This window comes from Nanorana parkeri, unplaced genomic scaffold (assembly GCF_000935625.1).
Source record: "Nanorana parkeri isolate BGI_ZX_2015 unplaced genomic scaffold, ASM93562v1 scaffold42, whole genome shotgun sequence".
Lineage (NCBI taxonomy): Eukaryota > Metazoa > Chordata > Amphibia > Anura > Dicroglossidae > Nanorana > Nanorana parkeri.
In genome coordinates, this window is record NW_017306310.1 from 1,125,708 (window position 1) to 1,145,709 (window position 20,002).

The 20,002-nt window shown below is 39.6% G+C and overlaps 2 protein-coding genes across 2 annotated transcripts in view; both read right to left on the minus strand.

Moving 5' to 3' along the window:
* CEMIP (cell migration inducing hyaluronan binding protein) overlaps positions 1-14,361 on the minus strand; it is a 64,815-nt gene extending 50,454 nt beyond the window's left edge. The window contains exons 1-6 of the mRNA XM_018571839.1: positions 14,154-14,361; positions 8,591-8,688; positions 5,630-5,770; positions 2,998-3,136; positions 1,341-1,577; positions 780-959 (exon numbers count right to left, since the gene is read on the minus strand). Of these exons, the coding sequence (XP_018427341.1) occupies positions 780-959; positions 1,341-1,577; positions 2,998-3,136; positions 5,630-5,770; positions 8,591-8,663 (770 nt within the window). The 5' untranslated portion in view covers positions 8,664-8,688; positions 14,154-14,361. The remainder of the gene's footprint in view (positions 1-779; positions 960-1,340; positions 1,578-2,997; positions 3,137-5,629; positions 5,771-8,590; positions 8,689-14,153) is intronic.
* Positions 14,362-15,470: 1,109 nt separating this feature from the next.
* LOC108799971 (transmembrane protein 2-like) overlaps positions 15,471-20,002 on the minus strand; it is a 102,246-nt gene continuing 97,714 nt past the window's right edge. The window contains exons 22-25 of the mRNA XM_018571925.1: positions 19,778-19,879; positions 18,362-18,522; positions 16,019-16,128; positions 15,471-15,935 (exon numbers count right to left, since the gene is read on the minus strand). Coding sequence (XP_018427427.1) covers positions 15,778-15,935; positions 16,019-16,128; positions 18,362-18,522; positions 19,778-19,879 — 531 coding nt within the window. The 3' untranslated portion in view covers positions 15,471-15,777. The remainder of the gene's footprint in view (positions 15,936-16,018; positions 16,129-18,361; positions 18,523-19,777; positions 19,880-20,002) is intronic.

Genomic DNA, 20,002 nt, shown 5'->3' on the forward strand with positions numbered 1-20,002 from the left:
TATTTCCACTTTCGCAGCTAAATTGGGACAGCACCTATTTTATATCTGTTACATGTTCCCATTTACATAGCATAAGCTAATGCTTCTTGCAGTTAAATTGCTTTTACTTGGATTAGGGTTTCTTGGCGTCTTAGGGGTTAAAATTTTTACTTGCTTCTCCCTCTTTTGTAATATTAGGAGGACTTGTGAGGGGTGAGTGGCTTCTCCATTGTATGTTAATGAAAGAAGCGCAATCCTCCCCAAATTTCAGTTCTAAGTCTTTTTATAAGGACAGGCCACTGTGAAGGTGCTGAGAGAAACCTGGAATCAGCCATGTTGCCTGCTGCAACCAAACATCTAAAAGGTAAGAAATATTTTTTTTTATTATCTTTGGGTGTGCTGTGTGAATAGATACACATGACAAACTTATAGAGGAATTTGCTTGAATATGACTGCAAAAGTGGAAATACTCTAAGTATACCTAAAGCATATTGTTATTAAGGTTCCTGTCACGTGATAGCTATCCATGCTTGGAATATCATGTTTGGAATTCCCTTAGACAACAATATATTTTTCCTAATAAAGATTTTGTCAGACAGAAGAAGAGTATTGTCTGTTGATTTCTACACATATTTAAGTTATGAACTTACTGAAGAATTGTACTCTGATACCCTCCATCAAAAAAGAGTAATTCTCATGTGATATTGCACTTAGGCTGGCTAGGAGATGACAGTTGCCCTGCAGTCTATGTCGGCCAGAGCCAGTCAATGAGGATGGTACAAATATCTTACTATACTGACCGGAAACCCAGATGGAGGAAGTGTCTGCTCCCCAGTTTGGTCATCACTTTCCTTGCAGAATCATCTAGGTGGCGGGAACCCTCATCATTCACAACCACTGACAATATGGTACCCTCTGGGACTGATTTTATGTAGTGAGCCAAACGGACGCTTTCATCTTTAGATTTGTATGTATCAAATCTGTCAGTAGGGAAAAAAAAGACATTACACATAAGGAGCACAGTTACAGCTGAATTCTTTATATTATTCTTTTCCACGTCTCCAGCATCTTCCTCAAATCTATGCCAAGTAAAGACAAACTGAGTCTAAAACAATAACCTTATAATAAATGAAAATTAATGTAATTAAAAAGATGAAAGCCTTGCTCAGACTAGTTTATAACTCACTTCCTTCATCCTATAAATCCTATGCCATGCACTTGCATTAGTTCCTGGTCCTATTTTCTCATAATGGAGAAAGCCAGGACACAGAAAGAAATCAAACACCGCATGGTATTTCCCTTCCAAGTGACCATATTAAAAGAACATGCATGAGAATAAAGAGGAATTGTCAGAAACGTACCTGTCTGCATGAGTCACCTCGCCAGTTTTACGGTCAATGGCATGTACAATGATCCCACGGTGCCCCCAGCTCTTCTCAAAGAAGTACCCGCCCTCGCTCATGCCACCAGGATGAAGGGTTTTGTTCAGGAAAGTCCAAGACATCTTTTTCTTGCCATGAATTTCAAGGGTTCCTCCACTCCCCACACCGATGTATTTGTGCCCAAAGTAATCATGAGGAAGTTCATCACCATCTGACCTACATGGTAAACAGGATGATTATGAATGTGTATATTAAATGGCAGAAACACTGCAACTGCGTGAAAGTCAGAATATCCACTAAATTTTCCTTAACTAGAGTTTTATAAGCTCGTGTAGCCACATTCATAATACTTAATACTAGGGATGTACCAATACTTTTCAGATACCAGTGCCAATACTTGGCATTTTCATGAGAACTACCAGGGTTGCAGCTGGGACCTGGCTCTGGTGCTCCACCACTGTCCTGAAATCATTAGTCTGTATTGTTTTAGAAAAATTGTCACATGACACTAAACACAAATGTATCAGTACTTGTACTTGTAAGTACTTGGGGGCGAGTATCAGTACTTGTACTTGCAAAAATGGTATTGGTGCATCCCTAATATATATTTATTAAACCAAAATCGTACATTAAAACAGAGATGTACAAATCCCAGGAGCTCCGTGTGCTCCTTACAAATAACAGCTGCCTCCTAACTTTTGCATTTTTCTCTAGTCTAGACTTGGAGCTCAAAAAGTATCAATACATGTACTTGTACCGAGTACAGTACTTGGTATCGGTGCATCCCTACTTAATACTGTGCTTCTGGGTGGCCTACACTCTTGTGCTGCTGTGCAACCTATCTCTCCTGCATTCTTTTTGGAAAAGCTACAGTAGGCTTAAATAGAGTCCAGCTACCATGGAACATATGCTAGATTTTATTCCATAGATGCAGTCATGAGGCCAAATAAGAACACCATTTTAACAGGGATTTAGTGGTGCAGCCAGGTTCAGAAGATGAAAGTGCACTCTACATAGTTTTTCTGTCCTCCAAGTCAGTTTAAAGCTGGATTCACAACTTTTCATGTGCGTTTTCACATGTTTTAGAAGAATTACCAACAATTATGCATTTTTATTCACTTCCATTGTCATCAATAGTACTTGTAACACATCAGTGCATAAAGAAATGGACAACACACGTTGACACAAAAACACTATTTAAAACAATAGCTAACCTGTGTGCACGTGTCATTATAATGCAAAAGGTATTAACACGTATGGCATTATAACGCACCTTGACACGTGTGAGAGAAAGGGGGAATGAAAGCAAACCTGCGGCTATGCTTTACATGCACAAAGCACAGATAACTTGTTCTAAATAAACTTGCCAGTTCTTGCTAAATTTAAGCTATTATAGATTACTCATTAAAACTCATTGAAAACATTTTTTTTATACACAGCATTGTGTACTCTGACTCACACAGTTGATTCTTTTCTGCGTCTGATTTTGTAACCTTTCCTTCGCTTGCCTCCACTGTTTATATTTCCACATTCAGTCTGAAAGTCTAAGCTGACCACAAGTCTTGCATTGCATGGTCTTGTGGTTGAAAATTAAACAATCCGGCCCTTGTCGTTAGGCAATTGCTAATGAGTTTACCTTCCATATAAAATGATGGTGAGATATCCTTGGAAAGGACAGTCTTCGCTCCCTATGTGCAGCTGTGCCCCATTCTCAATCAGAATAAATCTAGTGCGGATGGTGATGGCCTTTTCACTGGGTTTTATGACAAGTTTTCCTGTAATATAAGATGCAGATTTGTTTAAAGTAGATGCACTCTTGTGTGGTACATTTACATCAAGAACAATTTGCTAAACCAACTTCCAGGGAGTGAAGAAGTTTGTCTAGCCACTCCAAATACTGCCTTGTTATAAATACATGGCAGATTTATTAAACTGGACCATACAATTAATTTTTTTGTTTGCATTTTACATATACAACCAACACCAAAAGCCATGAATATATGATAAGCACAGATAGTTAGGATGAAGTATTTTTGTGAAGAAAAAGCTAAAAAAGGGAAAAATCTTTGAAATCCAGGACCTGGACATACCTTAAAAATGAACTCCGTGTCTATGGCTAGTTTTAAATATGCTGCACTGACCCTATAATAAACCATGTACAATGGAACAAACGGGGTTAGTATTTAGAATCAATCAAACTGCAACTATTGGAGATGTTTTAAGGTTGTAAAAGATGAAAAATACATGAAAATAGATTACAGTAACTGCAATCAAGGCATACAACTTGATGATTTGTTTTTATGTACATTCATTTTTAGTGCCATTGATTCTTCACTGTTGGGTTTTGCTCAGGCTTCTTTTGCTGAACTCTATGGAAAAAAAGCAGGGATGTCCAAATACTGGACATTTTCACGAGTACTTGTACGAATACTTGTACGCCCCGATACTAAAGGCCGTTAACGGCCCTTCAAATTTTTAAACCTGTGTGGCTTCCAGAGATCCTGCACTTGCTTGGGACCTCAGGCAGCTGTCTTTGGCAGTGCCACATCACCTCCTGCTCCTTTCTCAGACCAGAACTGCAAAGGACAGCCCCACTCCCTCACATACAGCCCTGGAGACCGGCATAAGCGCAGCACCCACCCGCAGAGCCCAGCACCCACTCACAGAGCCCTGGAGATCCCAGCACCCACCCGCAGAGCCCACATGCAGCCCTGGTGAGATGTGCAGGCAGCTCAGGTGAGACCCAAAAGCATCCCTGGTGAGATCTGCATGCAGATGAGACCCAAACGTAGCCCTGGTGAGACCCAAATGCAGCCCTGGTGAGACCCAAAACGCAGCCCTGGTCGGACCCAAATGCAGCCCTGGGGAGATCTGCACGCAGCCCCGGTAAGACCCAAACATTGCCATTCTCCATTGCTGTATAATCAACGATTATACAGCAATAGAGAATGGCAACCGGCTATAGAGGACTACAAATCTCAGCAATCCATGATTGCTGGTTGCCATTCTCCATTGCAGAGTTACATTACTTCATAATTATAAAAAAAACTGCCATAAAATCGTTAGTCTGTATCGTTTTAGAAAAAATGCCACAGGCCCCTTTAAGAAAAATTATAGGTAATTGGTATCGGCAAGTACCTGAGGGAAAGTACTTGTACTTGGTCTTGAAAAAATGGTATCGCGACATCCCTAGAAAATAGTATACTATCCATATGTCAAAACACTACCTCTACATTTAACCATCCCTTGGCCAAAGCCTCAGCACTTAACCCCCTAAACTATTACTTTAATCTCTACTTTAAAAAAGATCTAAAGCAAAAACTTGTTGATATAGTAGGGAGGCGTTAGAGCATGTCAAGTTTTTATTGCCTCTGGTAGTGAGATTCACCCTCTCCATTTGTCCTAGTGATCATTGTCAACAGGACTGGAAGTGGGGAAAAAAAATAAATTCTGAGTTGTCACCATAACATGAACAGAATGGAAGCCTAGCAATGGGGAAACTTGTTCTGGTGACTGCTGTCAAAGAGAGAATTTCACTTTGGAGTCTACAGTATAGGAGAAAAATGAAATTCTTTACCAATGGAACACAGGTGTAAAAAAATGACAGGGGTTTTAGCCCCTCCCTACAATATCCAAAACCATAAAGAGGGTTTGGCTTTAGATATCCTTTATGTAGGTTGGAATGTGATTGGCTGTAAGAAACATCTCAGTACTAGTTATCTTTCCCTTTAGCTTTTCTGTGTGAAAGGCACAGAAAAGAAAGCATCACCGACTGGTGTGTTCCAGGATCACTAGATTACAGACAAAAAACACTGGTTCACTACACAGAAGTACCTGGATAAAACACTGCACTACTCAGCAGGGAAGCTGTACCCTCTGTATTCATCTCAAGGTTTCATTTTCAAGTTTTGACTGGGATGTGCCCTAAATTATCATCTTACCTCTTAACTTTATATGTTTAAAATGTAGTTGTTTAAAAATGGCGAACCTTGCAAAAAAAAGATAATTGATAAATACGCCAAAGTTTATTTTTCAAATAATTCCAGTTATTATTTAGCCTAGCCCAATATGTTGCAGATGAATCTGATTTGGCTCAGCAGTCAGGGAATCCGCTTATGAATTTACCATCTGCCAAAGAATCTGGCTCAACTGATCAACAATATGATTTGTTTAAATAAACAGACGAATAAACTCACATTTTCTGCTGAAATGTATGCCTTTTGGGATGCTTTCCTGTAGTGCAAAGCCTAGTAGAATAGCTGACTTACCCCCATTAGTGATACGTATGGAGTGTACAGTTACAGATGACGTCAGAAGGAGCTTTTGGCCTCCATCAATAGTCACATGGTTTTCTTCATTGTGCTCTGGGCTCCAAGGCTTTAAGTCAGGGTCCTCATGTGGACAAATTCCTAACATTGAAAATAAATATATACAGTGATTGTAATGGTATTTGCTGAGTGGCTGCCATTACTAGGTGAATCACACTCAAGTATGAAAACACAGCAAGAAATTCTGGCAAGCTGAAGAGCAAAAAAACATGCCCTATTATTAACTCAAAAACACTCTATTATATCACATGCAAAGGAAAATGAAACATATCATCTTCATAATAAGGTATACTTAAAAAAATACCTATAATGAAAAAATGATACACTATATCAGCCACATATATAGTGCCTGGAGAATTGGTCACCTCTGATCCTCTGTATGGGTGAAGAATTTTTAACTCATAAAGTTGGAACTACTTGACCCCTACTGACACAATGCTAAAGGGTACTGCTGTGAACTTGAGAAGAGATCATTTGCAGGGATGCACCCCAGGACAACTAAATTGACCCAGTAATGGTATTTCAGTTTTTCATCGAGGGTGTTGTATTGACACTTATCTTCTCTTCCTTATATCCTAGCTCTGAACCCCGCACTAGCTTCAAGACACAACCAAGAAATTCCCAGTCACACTGAATTCCCCATGAATAAATTGGGCATCTTGTAGCAATAATGAGACTTGTAATGGCTGCATGAGGGTAGAGTTGGGACCTCAGGAACAGACATTTTGCCACCAAAGTGCCTAGGATATACTGTATAAAAATGCAGTGGTAGGTTAACCCTTTATATGGTATAGTAGTTATAAAACTGCACTCTTTGGAAGCGTTTAGAGATATTTGGCAATTTATTGTGCAACATAAAACACCATAAATTGATACACACTTATTTGTGAGGGTTATATTGTACGTTATAAATAAGGTTGTATACACATGTTAAAATACTAAGATTTGCTTTAGAAAATGTAATGCAAAAGGCAGATGCCAACTATAGCAACTGATATAAGGACTCATAGAAAGTTTGAGTAAGCTACTGGTTGATTTCAATTATCAACGCTGACACTCTATTTTGCTCGGGTCTTTATTGGAAATATGAAAAACCCACCAATCTTGGCTCACTCCAGTAGGGAATTCATTCAAGGAGAATAGCCATCCTCATCTTTATCAGGATCATATCCCATGTCTCGAAACTTATGCAAGCAGTTATTACCAATTAATACCCTTTGTTCAGGTGAAAATCCCAGTATATTAAATAACAAATAGTAAATTTGTGCTTCTTTACCCAGATAGAAGATCATTTGCAAAATACCTGTCTTGGTCCATGGCCAAGAGGAAAATACGCTTTGTGTGACCAAATCCAATAAAAATAAACAGTGATGATTTTTTAAACAGGTCCAATAAAGATTTAACACCTAATATAACATACTGGTAGTAATTCAATTTCCACAGCAGGAAAATCTAGCAATGTCACTGTTTCCAAGTGTCACTTATTTTTAGCCATTTAAAAGAGGTTAATGGAAAATTTGTATATTATTTTATAAGCAAATGCATGGATGTTCGTTGAATGGGCTGAAAACGGAAAGGCACGACACTGCAGTTGCAGAGAGCACAGTGCATTGGTGCAGTGGCAGCAAGTGCAGAGTTGATTGTTGGTGCAGTGGAAGTGAGCACAGAGGGAAGCATTGGAGCAGTGGCAGTGAGTGCAGAGGCAAGAGTTGGTGCAGTGGCAAGTGAAGTGGGGGGGCATGTGGAAGAGGTGATGACAGCAGGGGGAGATTTATTTGCAGGTGTGGTGCTGGGGAGAAAGACAGCTGCAGTGAAGGGGGGTGGCATGAAAGTGCAGTGCTGAGGAGGCTTCAGGGATGGTGGTGAGAGGTGGAGTGCAGGCACAGTGGTGTCGGGATGGGAGTTGGCACAGTAGCAGTGAGTGGGTGGATACAAGTGTATTGGTGAGTGGTGCTTCCACCAGGAGCTGTCAGTTGTATGTAACTCCAGTGGGAAAGAAGGGTTTGGTGGTGTGAGCTGCCAGGTTGGGGATTGAAGTGCCTGTGTAAGCCACAGCAAAAGTCAGGGAGGTGCGAGCTGACGGGGCCAAAAATTAGGTCATGTCCCATTGCAACCACTCTGGATGTGCTTCCCACTGGGCATTGCTGTTGTAGATGGTGCTGGTCTACATTTGAATATCGATGCTACCATGCATGCATGCATGCATGCATGATAGGGTCACAAGGTTATGACCTTCCTTGTTTTACACATCTATTTTTTAAAGATCACTGACAATGCACATAATGCTGTAACTAATAGTATCCAAAGGAACCTTGAGCATACTTTAGTCTATCTAGTTATAAAGGAACCACAACTATTAACTCTCTTTTATGGGTGAGAACGTCTGGACTGTCATTCTGATCTTGACCTGCATTAAGCGTGCAGCGTGTGTAACTTTTAAAGAGTCTAAACTCCTTTACTGCATATTTGTCTCAGATCAGTGCCTCAATAAGCAGTGAAGTCAGCACCAGAATGACAGAGCCTGCACCTTTAAAAGTCAACAATGGCAATTATAGAATAACTATTAGCTCTAGGTTCCTTTATAGAGAGGTTTTTGACTGGTTACTATAGGTTACTACAATCTGACTTTCTAATCAATCTGCAGTTGTCAGTAAGCCTATAAAAAAGTCAATGCAAAAAAAAATGATGATATCGGCATCTTTTTGTTTAGGAGGACTATACAATAACAGGCATTGTGGCTTCCTGCCAAGCTGTATCTCAGACACTGAGAGCAGACAGGTTCAATGGAAAAAAAAAGAGACACGGATTCCTAGAAATGTAGGAGTGTAAATTCTTGTATTTATCTACAGTTACTGTAGATATTCACCAGTTTAGTAGAATCTGGTTTTAGCAAAAACTGACCTGTAATCCCGGGTATGAAAATCACAGCACAAAGCAGGAAACTCAGAATTACCCCCATGCTGTCCAGGTACATGGTTCACAAAAGGGTCCAAATCTACCTATAACACAGAAAAAAAAAATCTTTAAAGTAAACTTTATATTGTTACTGACAGTCACTAACCACTTGTGCCCTGTTCTTCTCCAGATTAACTGAACAACATCTCAATGTGAAGACACTATGGTAGGCACTGCATAGTCCATTAATCTGCACAACTTCCATTTGTGTTAAAGCTTTTGTTCTAATGTCACCGTCCTCATATGACAGGAAGAGCACGCTGCCAAAGAGACTTGCTCTGGCTTAGTCTCCACCTGACATGCTTATCACAGAGACATTGACTAGCTTTCAATGATGAAAGGTGGTGGACATAAGTAGATAATGAGGAGACTGTACTATTATTCATTCATTTTTCATTTGTAAGCAGTTGACCTATTAGAATTTACTATTTTACACATTTTAATATATATTTAGTTTGCTTTGAAAGGAACAAGTATGATGGTTATTGCCTGTCATAGGGGAGTCTCCAATTCATGGGAGCCATGCAATTTTGCTTGAAGGTGTAAAGATGTGTACTGCCATGGAACTAGCTTTGCTTTTATGAATCATACAATTGCATCTCATGCTACAGGATGGGAGCCTCAGCTGTATCAAGGTATACAAAAATTCCCCTCATTGTTTGAGAAGACTGGATCACTAAACTGTGTCAAACATAAGGCATCCAAACAAATCCTGATCCCATGCCAACATGTCAGCCCTGTACAAGCTCAGACGAGGCTTAGGCCATATAGGGCTTCCCTACAGGGTGTACTATGAACCATTGGAATCACTCTAAAATAATGATATTCTAGGCTACTGAATCACAGTTTAACAGGACCTGTTCCTTCCCTTGATGAAAGAGAATCAAGAAAGTGTATTCTGAGCTACATAAGAACATCAAAGCTCATCAAAGTAGGTTTGAGAATGAACTTCTGCCCATCCTTGAATGCCTGTTGTTATAATACATTTGCCATCTATAGAATTCCTCATTGAATTTCTAAAGCCAATACTTTTCTTTTTAATTTTTCCCATCCTAAACAAATTGAGAGGAAACCTGTACAGGGAAATCCTCTTATGCCCTCTTTTCTCACCTGACTACAACAAAATGGAGTCTAAATGCTATGAGGTTTAGTATATTGTATTTCTGGTGATCCAATACCTACTGTATCCTATCTTGCATGCTTAGGTAAGTGTTTTTTTCAAATGTAAATTTATACATTACAAATAGTGCACTGTATTAAATTGCTGCAGGAAACCTCAGCTTAAAATAGGTGAAATGAAGCCTTTAAGTCTGTCTGTTTTCTGTATATTTGGATAGAATATCAGTCCACTGAACTCTAGCTAGTAGATGGTTACCTGCTGCTGCTCTAGCCTCTTACATTGCTCCTTCTTTGCGTGACCCCCTCAACTGTAAATCTGTTTGCTAAATTTACACTTTCAGGAATTTTCAGTGTTCTGGTTTCCAGATATGGCTTTCTTTGGTCACATAATCCATCTGAGCAAAATATTTATGCAGGCCAGTAATAATTTTTTAGATGGATTAGACCCAGCACTCAATCTTCTACTAGTCCAATAGTAATGCATTCATATCACCAAATACGTATCACCAGGTTAGCAAACATTAATGCCAGCTGGGTCAGTATAGTGCCGATGAGTCCTGCTAAAGCATTTACTAAATCCATCTGTGTATTCCCTGTTGGGTAGGATGCTTTATTCAGTCCGCCTTGGAAAGACGCCTGGCAGCAACCCCTGGATATATATTCGGATTCCTGGCAAGACCAGCGCTGTCAAATTATTTCCAGCTGTAAAACAGCAAAGACTCATCAGCACAGCTATATCCCAGCAGAAAGCACTGGTGTCTCTGCTCTCCACTAGGCTCTATGTGAGCTAGGTCACTGCATGCATATATTACTTTAGGTGAGTGACTTTAAACTGCAGCACTTTAGGACTAAGCGATTGCCAACCTGTTAAATACCCACTATTGTTTTATATCTCTTAAGGACTGTCCTTTCTTTTTATACAGTTGAATTCCCCAGTTCTGCTCACCTCATTTAGCCATTACAAGACTGTTTAAACCTTACTGCTGGTTTCCCATTGATTTTACCTTACAAAGATGTCAATAGTAGATAAAAGCTAGGGTCTTATTTTCCATAGGTCATTAGTGGACCATCGGTAGCCAAAAAGGACCAAAGCATAACATTTACAACTTACTTTTTTTTCTGGCTACCAATAGACAATATCCTTCTTTCTTTTTATACAGTTGAATTTCTAATTCTGCTCACCTGATTTAACAATTACAAGACTGTTCAAACCTTACTGATGGTTTCCCATTGATATGACCTTACAGTGAAGGCAGTGGTGGATGAGAACCTGGGTCATATTTCTCATAGATCATTAGTGGACCATGGGCAACAGGGGCAACAAAAAAGGACCAAAGCATAACATTTATAAGTTATTATCTGCCTGGCTACCAATAGAAACATTTTAGGTAATTCCCACTGCAGAGTTGATGGGGAAGTGTATTCAGGGGTTGTTGAAAGGATTCACGGGACTCCTTGTAGCCCTCTCCTTTTTCTATAGCATATTGACTGGTAGCCACAGATCAGTGCTAGATTTGCATAGAAGACAGGTAAAACACCTTGCCTTTAACAGTGCATTCTGAGTTTAATTTTTGTTTTAAAAATTATGTGAAATGAAACGTATTGGAACCTTTTGGAAAATGCAGCATCATTTGCCTGTGCTTAATAAAGCCCTGGTAAGGCCCCTTCACTTGCCTTCTTAATGGATGCGGAGTCTGACAGAAAGTGAAATTATAGCAAGAAGGTTTTGCTGCTGGAGTTCTCAAAAATTAAGAAACAAATAGGTAAATAAGTTGATCCAGTGTCATTTTGGTATACTTTTTTAAACTCGAGAGTACCGGGCACATTGTAGAACATACTGATTTTTAGCAGGTAAACTCAGGTGGACTGATTTCAATACCAGTACATTACTATTACATTTTTATGGGAGCTACTAAAGGAACACTTTTAAGTTATATTTGCCATTATTTAAAAGCGAGTTGTTTACTCTTTCTTGCTTTGAGTAACTGAAAACAGTTAAAGATCACACAACTTAGTAAAAAGAACATCTCTATTTAGAATTACTGTCATCAGTACGATGATAACTGTCTCCCTAGGTGCGCCAAGAAATTTCATGTATGCTTAAAGACACATCTGCATGTGACCTATGTCATTGTTTCACCTCACACAGTAGTATTTGGCAACAGCATGTACATTTTCCGTCAGGGTCAATGATCACAACATATGGTGCATCTCTAAGGGATAAACTTGCCTTCATTAATAGAGTTCCTGCACAGATAATTCTAAAAAATGACAGCCTCTGCTGTTTTTCATTTTGGCCTCATACATAGTAAAGGAATGCTTTTAAAAGTTATGAGGAAAAGTAAAGAAACACTTGTTGCAATTGCCCTCCACCCTCAGCCATTGTGTCTCTAAGGAAATGATGGCTAGCTGTGAAAAGTTGAGAAGGCCTCTGTCAGTACTGCACGAATGCAGCCAAATTCAATAAATACTTGCAAATCAAAGTCTAAAAATTCCAGGTAGTGAGTGCTAAGATTCAGTAATGAAGTTAGTGAAGCTCAGGTGTCCTATGTGTACATGCCTACTGCTAGGGGCACGTTTGCTAAGTGCTGACAACTTAAGCTATCATAAGCAGTATTGCATTGTTTGCTGTGCCATTATTCCACAGAAAACATGTTAGCGGAAACAGGTGCAGTGCACCTAAATACTGACACTTAAAGGTTTAGGCCTTTCATGGAGGATCCTCTATGTCAGCAGGTTTCTTAGACTCTGCTCCTTGACCTTCTGTAGGCCCTAAAGGTCAAGGAGCAGAGCGGTTGAACTAATTTCTGTTTGTACCTAGGACTAAACATCCTAGATTGAACATCAGGATGAACGCATGGTAATCAGTTGGATTGGATGAATCTGACCGTCTAGCAAGTCGTGATTCTCTGATTGTGCGAAACAAGCCTACTGTAAGAATTCTTGAACGCTTTGTCTCATTAATTTCATAGATCTCTGTAGACTGGACAAATCTGTGCATATTCTAGAGAATCATAAATAATTATTCTGAAGGGTTAAGATTCACAAACCACAATCAGTTTATGGTTCAGTTCCCTCATCTCCATTCAGGACAACAGTGTCATACTGCATTCTTGGCCGGAGGTTCTCACCCAGCACCGTTCTCTAACTGCATCAAGTTTCTAAATCAGATAACGTAAACCTGTCACAACTCTTTGCAATTAACATTTAGCATATGATGACTATTCACATGTTACCTTCAATAAGAAGTGCATATTAAAATGATCAGTAGATCCAGAGATATAGGCGGATGAAATCACATGCAAATCTTGCCTATTTGAGTAGAGGTCAAGTTTGGCTCTGAAGCCTCCCACCTCTCAACCCGCCCAACTGATCTTTTTTCATGTTAGTGGTAGCTTCATTGACCAGCAGAGAGGATCAGAAGTCCACAGGTTGTGGTGCCAAGCTCAACGTGTGTCAACTTCAACTACCTATATGGATCAAATGATCTTTTGAAATTTTTCATTAGAGGCAACCTCAATTCTTAATTTTTCTTTGCTTGATTTACCTTAAATCTATTCACTATTGTCTGCTCCTGAAATGTATTTAATGGCATGCATATATCTGAAAGATCTGGATGCTAAGCTATTAAGAAAAATTTTGAGATCATTAGAAGCTATATGATGGGTACATCCAAAGGGTGATCATAGTTTTTCCATATACATAAGCAATTTATCAGCAGACAACGTCTAAAACAGTATATGCTAGCCAACAATTGGCCAATATGTTGATACTTGAACTTTAAGTTATTTCACGTTTAAGGGATGACATAGCTGTGGTTCACTAACCAAAGGCTTAAACGTGTTCAAAATTTACAAACTAGAGCCAGAAGGTGATTCGCCACCATCGCTTTTCTTATACATTGATCAAAAATGCAAAATGAAGAAAAACAAATATCAATATGAACCTCCAGCATAACACACACTATTTTACTTGCACATAAATTATTTACTTAGCTTTGGAATGTGCATAGCAAGATTAATGGTATTTCTGCATTAATTGTAAGGCACATGTGTCCTCAGTCATTTATACATTTCATCAGACTCATATATATGAGTCTGACTCATATATATAAAAAAAATAACAGCTGAACTCCAAGATACAGGTGAAATGTCTCCTCTATAAAAAGCAAAGCACACATTTACAGTACATATCTGAACCATCAACTTCTCACTGTTTGAAAGTGAAATACATTAATCAACATTACAAGATCCTGGAGCTAAATTCTGGCATTGGCAAGGTCCAATAAACTGCAAGAATGCAATAAAATAAACAGCCCAGTTGCTTTCTGTATACATTAAATAGACAAGTGAAAAAACACAGTGCCTTATGGCATACACAAATCACAAACCTGTTCAGTGTTCTGCCTTACATGGGTGTTCAACTAAAAAGCCCAGTATGTACCCACGTGGCACAAGTCAGGATAAGATCTTAGTGAACTTGGAAGGCTGCGATGTTAAACAAGGGTTCCCAGAATCCTGCTCAGGGAATCTTCATTCCAAAGTATTATATCTTGATAATTCCCATCTGTTACTGTTCTGAATTTTCCCTGTGCCATCAACAGTGCTAAAAAACTATACTCTTGTTCAGACAGCTCTTCTCTGTCTATAATTATTGTCACAGGCATAGCCTATGATTTGAAAGTAACTCCTCCTGCATTCATTCTCATCCTCCTCGTGGACCCATAAATGCCATTCTGGTAAGCAAGCTGCCAAACTCATGACACCTAACAGGACACGAGCACCTTGATGTGTATACATTTATCTGGCAAGTAAATACCTCAAATATGCAGAAAAACCACAAGCTGAAATATGATCTCAAAAACATGTAACACACTTGCTTGCTATTTTATGTATCTGTATGAACATGTAGAAATTTGTTTAGAGATAGCTAATCCTTCAGGAGAATTTGAGAATATACACAACAAATATCTTTCAAAAACATAAAATAAGTATAAAGAAACGTTAAATTACTGCCTACTATAGCGACTAATATTCATGCTTACAGTTTTAAATCTGAAAATAAAACAATGAGTCTCAACTTGTTTCTGTCACCTCCATTTCTCTAACTCAGCCTTTCTCAACCCTTTACCATGGAGATACTTTCGAAATACTGTTCAGGTCTTAGGAAGCTCCTGCTAAAAATGATTTTGCTTAAAAATTGTGGTGCATTACCTAGCTGTGGTGGTCAAAGAGAGATGGTCCCCTTACGCTGTTGGTCAGTGGAAACACTGCCTTGTTACAATAATGGTTCTTGGGTAGAATGTGTATTACACTGGTAGTCAGTGTAGTGCCCCCATATGATGAGGGACAGTGAGAGGATGCTCCTTACATTGGTGGTCAGTGGAAAAAAATGTCCTCCTTTACAGACAACCAACGTGATCATTGTTGTCAGTGGTTACTTACCTGAGGAACAAAAAAAAAGGAGAAGCTCCTCTGATTCCATGTCATTGGCTTTGCCAAGTGGCACTTTGTGCCAGAACTATGCAGGCACCATAAAGTGGAAGTCACCATTAGAAGCCACCCCATAGGAAAGCATGCACTGTTTATAAAAGGTTACAATGACTATGTATACAAAAAAAGAACTTACCGTCTATGATGTGTGTTTTTGTAAATCAACATGTTAGTAAAAGCATATTGTAAAAACAGGCACCCTACAGCAAACAAGCATGTGCACATAACTATCTTAAAGTATCAGATATTTACTATGATGTAAGTTACCCAGTGATAGTGGCTCAGTTACATAGCAGGTGCAGGTCTCACACTTGGCTCTGGACAAATCATGTTCACCAATATCAGACGCATTTAACTTACACAAAAAGAAACACATTTATTAACTCAACAATATACACCCATAGGACAATATCAAAAGAATTAAGTCTTGTCTATGGACCATCACATTTTCATTGGCTCAGCAGATAAATAAGGCGATGCTAGACAGTCTCTGGCTGTGAAGTAATAAGGCACCATATGGGTTTATTTCTTTAGTCCTACAGTATTGGGGCATCTGTATTCAGTCAGCATCAGGGGCAGGTAAAGGTGTATTGATGCAGCCCTTCTCTCTGCACTGTTGTTAATAATTTTAATCCAAGATGGCATGGTCAGTCCTTTATATCCCACCATGGCAAAACTACCTGCAATAAAGAACCAAAATGGTTACCATTTACCATAAATATCTGGTATACATGTGCTATAAACATGGTTGACTTGAAGATACCTTTCGTGTGCAGGGCTATTGGCTTTGCTGAACCAAGTTTGATGAAAGCGGTCATTTCAGAAAGGGAAGGCATGTCCACAATGTCTCTTGAGCAAATAAGCACTACAGACCTAGGAAACAAAATAATACACTCATAGCCCTTGCCAAAACATTTCAGCTTTAACAAAGGAGAAATCTAAAGCTAGCCGTCGGAAACTTAAATGTATCAAACAGTCAAAGGTCGGCTCATGTTTAGTAAGATTGCTGTCCACCTAAGCCCACTATGACTTTTTTTTTTTCAAGTATCAAGGGCATTTATTTTGGCATGGCCGTTCCGTTGCACACTGTGGCCACTTTACGTCCAGAGCGTCCCAGGTTGCCTATAGCCAGACAGGGAGATCTGTAAGGCCATACACATCTGCCAGCCCAGCTCTTAGCAACCTGGAATTCTCTAGTCAGCATCCTGCCCAGCTCCTGGCAACCATTAACATCACTGGTTGCCAGGATCTGGGCCGGTAGATGCAGAGCCTGCAGAGGACAGTGTCATTCTCCTGTCTGGCGTCAGTGTCACTCTCCTGTATCCTCCACCATCACTACACCCTTTGCCCCTCTGCTTCAGGTGGCAAAGGACTAGGGACACCACTGGCTGTGGAAGCACACAACAATAGATTAGGTCTTACAGTTTAAATAACACCATAAATAATAGTAATATGTTTACAAAGTACGCTAAAATCTTAAATCTAAATTATAGGCAAACAGCTAAGCCGTTGAAGGAGAAGCAGCAGACTGATGAGGTTATCCCTCTGCCACTATGCTCCCTCCTATCAGCATCTGCCTTGTCTTGTGATCACTGCAACACAACTGGTTGGCTCTATATATTGCTTTTCACTCTCCTGGGCTTAGCTGCTGTACCTGCAATACTACTTGCATTTAAAAAAAAAATACATTTAACCCCTTCATGACTGAGTTTATTTTCAGTTTCTGTTCGTAAATGACTGACGCACTCTTTACATTTTTGCTGCGTGAGTCTTCCATGGCAGTAATACTTACTAAGTGCACCCACACATATTGTATACTGTTTTTTAGAGGAAAGATAGGGCTATATATTTATATCACATATGTGTGTGTGTGCCTAATGCCTCACTTAATACGAATAACATATAAAAAAAGAGGAAAAAAACTTAAAGAAAAACACTTTTTCCCCAGTTTTGATTTTGTTTTTTAAATAGCACAGCTAAAAAAATGCATTAAAATAAATTGATTTATTTGTCCTTTATTTGGAAACAGCTCATATCTCTAGGATTTCAGAAATGTTTCTGTACTTTTCAGCCTAAAACTAAAAGCTAACATTTTATTTTTTTTTCTCTAAAAACAAACAATGGTTTGGTTAGGTGGCCTACAATGTCACTGTCATTAAGTGTCCCTAACTGTCACCCTTAGGGACAGCGACATACTTTGAACAACGCCGTCATGAGGGGGTTAAAGCTCAGCTTCATTGTAAGGGGTTAATTTTTTATAATAATTATAGTATACAAATATATTTATATATATTTTTAATTTAATTTTACACTTTTTTTATTTTTTTACACTTTACAATTTTTTATTTTTGTTGTTGTCTATTATATCAAGCAGTCACTATGACTGCTTGCTAATTTGATTCATTTTTTTAAACATTTTTGGTTATTATTAGGCTGCTCCAAACAATAATAACCTTAGTGACACTGATCCTGACAGCATGACAGGATTAGATCTCACTAGGCTTCTGATCGTCCTCATCAGAAGTTTGATACATTTCAGCAAAAGAAATACATTGTTTCTTATTGCTGGCTGAAGAATGTAACAAAAGCCTATAAACTTCAGGACTTGCCTGATGTCTATAGAGCTGTCAAAAGTGAAATAGCAGAGCAGTGAGTCATGTTCTGCTTCTGCTATTTCACCTGTAAAATACCGGATCACCGGTATTTGTAACAGCTTCTTTCTTTCATTGATGGAAGAAAGAAGCTTTTACAAAAGCTTAACTATATTAATGGATGCCTCAATACTGAGGCATCCATTAATGAACAGTAACTGCTGATTCTCAGCGTTTACTGGCATTTCAAACCCCTGAATAGCTGCTCACGTACTCTGTACGCGAGCAGTCATTTGGGCACTTCACGATGGAGACGTACAGTGTATGTCTCCAGTCGTAAAGGGGTTAATGATGTAATATATGCATTAATTTCTGTCTCTTAAAGCTGCCTGGATTTCACTTTTCACCACTGGATATAGTATATGGTCAGTCTAAGAAACCAGAAAAACGTTTGTTTCTACAGAGCACATCATGCTAGCTTTCTTATCAGTGATACCTCTGTGATTTCTACACACCTTTGTTTCATGGAGGTTTGAATGTAGATGGACATTGCTTTAGTTGTGCTTAGCTCATTAATGATTTCAAAATGCCTCTTGCTCACAACTGTCCCTGAACAGGCATCCAGCACCAGGAAGAAGAGTCCTCCCCTCTTAAACAAGAATATTTCCTCGTCAACCTAAAGACAGAAACAAGGATCAGTCACAAAGCGACACTAAGATCAGATCAGGCTTTCTAAGAGTCAACCAAATGTGAGGCCATGTACCTGACACTTACATCCATACATCATTTTAGCAATTACCAGCTTGTGGGGAGGGGGGGGGATTTCAGTGGTAATGTGTAGGAATTTGGAGATTAGCAGGTAAATTACAGCTTATCTTTCAGTTTACTGAAACTGTATACAAGGTTATATCATGGCACAAAACATATGTTGTGAAATCCCTAAACTAGGTGTCTCTGGTTTGTGTGTCTGCACTGTAACTGGGCATGCTGTAGCGGAGAGGTTTACCCGTGAATGATACTTTCTTATTAATAGCTGTGTTACAATGGTCTAAATGTCTTTGGTTACTTAGAAATAATAGCTTCATGTTATATGTGATGTGTATCAAGTAAAAGACCTGTCACAATGGCTGTTATCTGTCACAGCTAAGGCTCCCATTTAGTACTGGAGGATGCCATTAACAGATTCATGAGAGCTGTGTCCAGGGGTGTCCCCAGTCTTTTCAAAGCCTAAGGCGGGGCAGCGGGGTATATGGGTGCCAGTGGTGCATGTTAACAAGGGGGGCATGAGGGGGTTGGGTGCTCTGGCTCCTGTTCTAGCTAGCATCCCACCCAGTGATGTCACTGGTTGCCCAGAGCTTGGCAGGCAGCTGCTAGAGCGTCCCACTCAGCTCCTGGCAACCAGTGACGTCACTGGTTGCCAAGAGCTGGGCAGGATGCTGGCCAGAGTGTCCGAGGTTACTAAGAGCTGGGAGGGGAGATGTGTATGACCCCACTCGGCTCTTAGCAACCTGGGATGCTCTGGCCGGAAAGGGGGCGACAGGCACACTGCAAACATTGTGCAGCAGAGCAACATTGCTGCTCTGCCTGCTGTCCCCCCACGTGACCCAAATAGATGCTGCTTGAGGCAATAGCCACAGGCTGCCTCACTATAGGGACCAGCCTGGCTGTGTGAATTCCAAGGCAGAGCAGACTTGCGTAGCATCCTTTCCACCCGTGCTAAATTTGGGAATGGGTTAACAGTAGCCCCCAGCTCTGCATGGAAACCTAGTCTGTTGCAAGTTAAAGCAGGCATACCAGGCACCTTTAAATCTTAGATATGAGCAATGGTCATTTGATCTCATTCAGAACTTGCAATGATTCAGACACTGTCCTATCTTTTTATCATTTATATATGATCCAGTAACAGTGTAGTGCAGAATATTCAGTATTACCTTAATGAATGCAGACTTCATCTTACTGAATAGATCTTCTCTGCGGAGGGACTGAATATGTATCTTAGTATATTTAATGGATGGAGTGCTAGATACTGCAACCTGCAGAGACATTAATAACAGAAGCGGTAAGTAAATATCAGATGTAGTGGTATCAAGTCCATAAAGGATGATATTCTACAAATCATGAACAAGCTTGTGTCATGAACAAAGTACGGGGGGGGG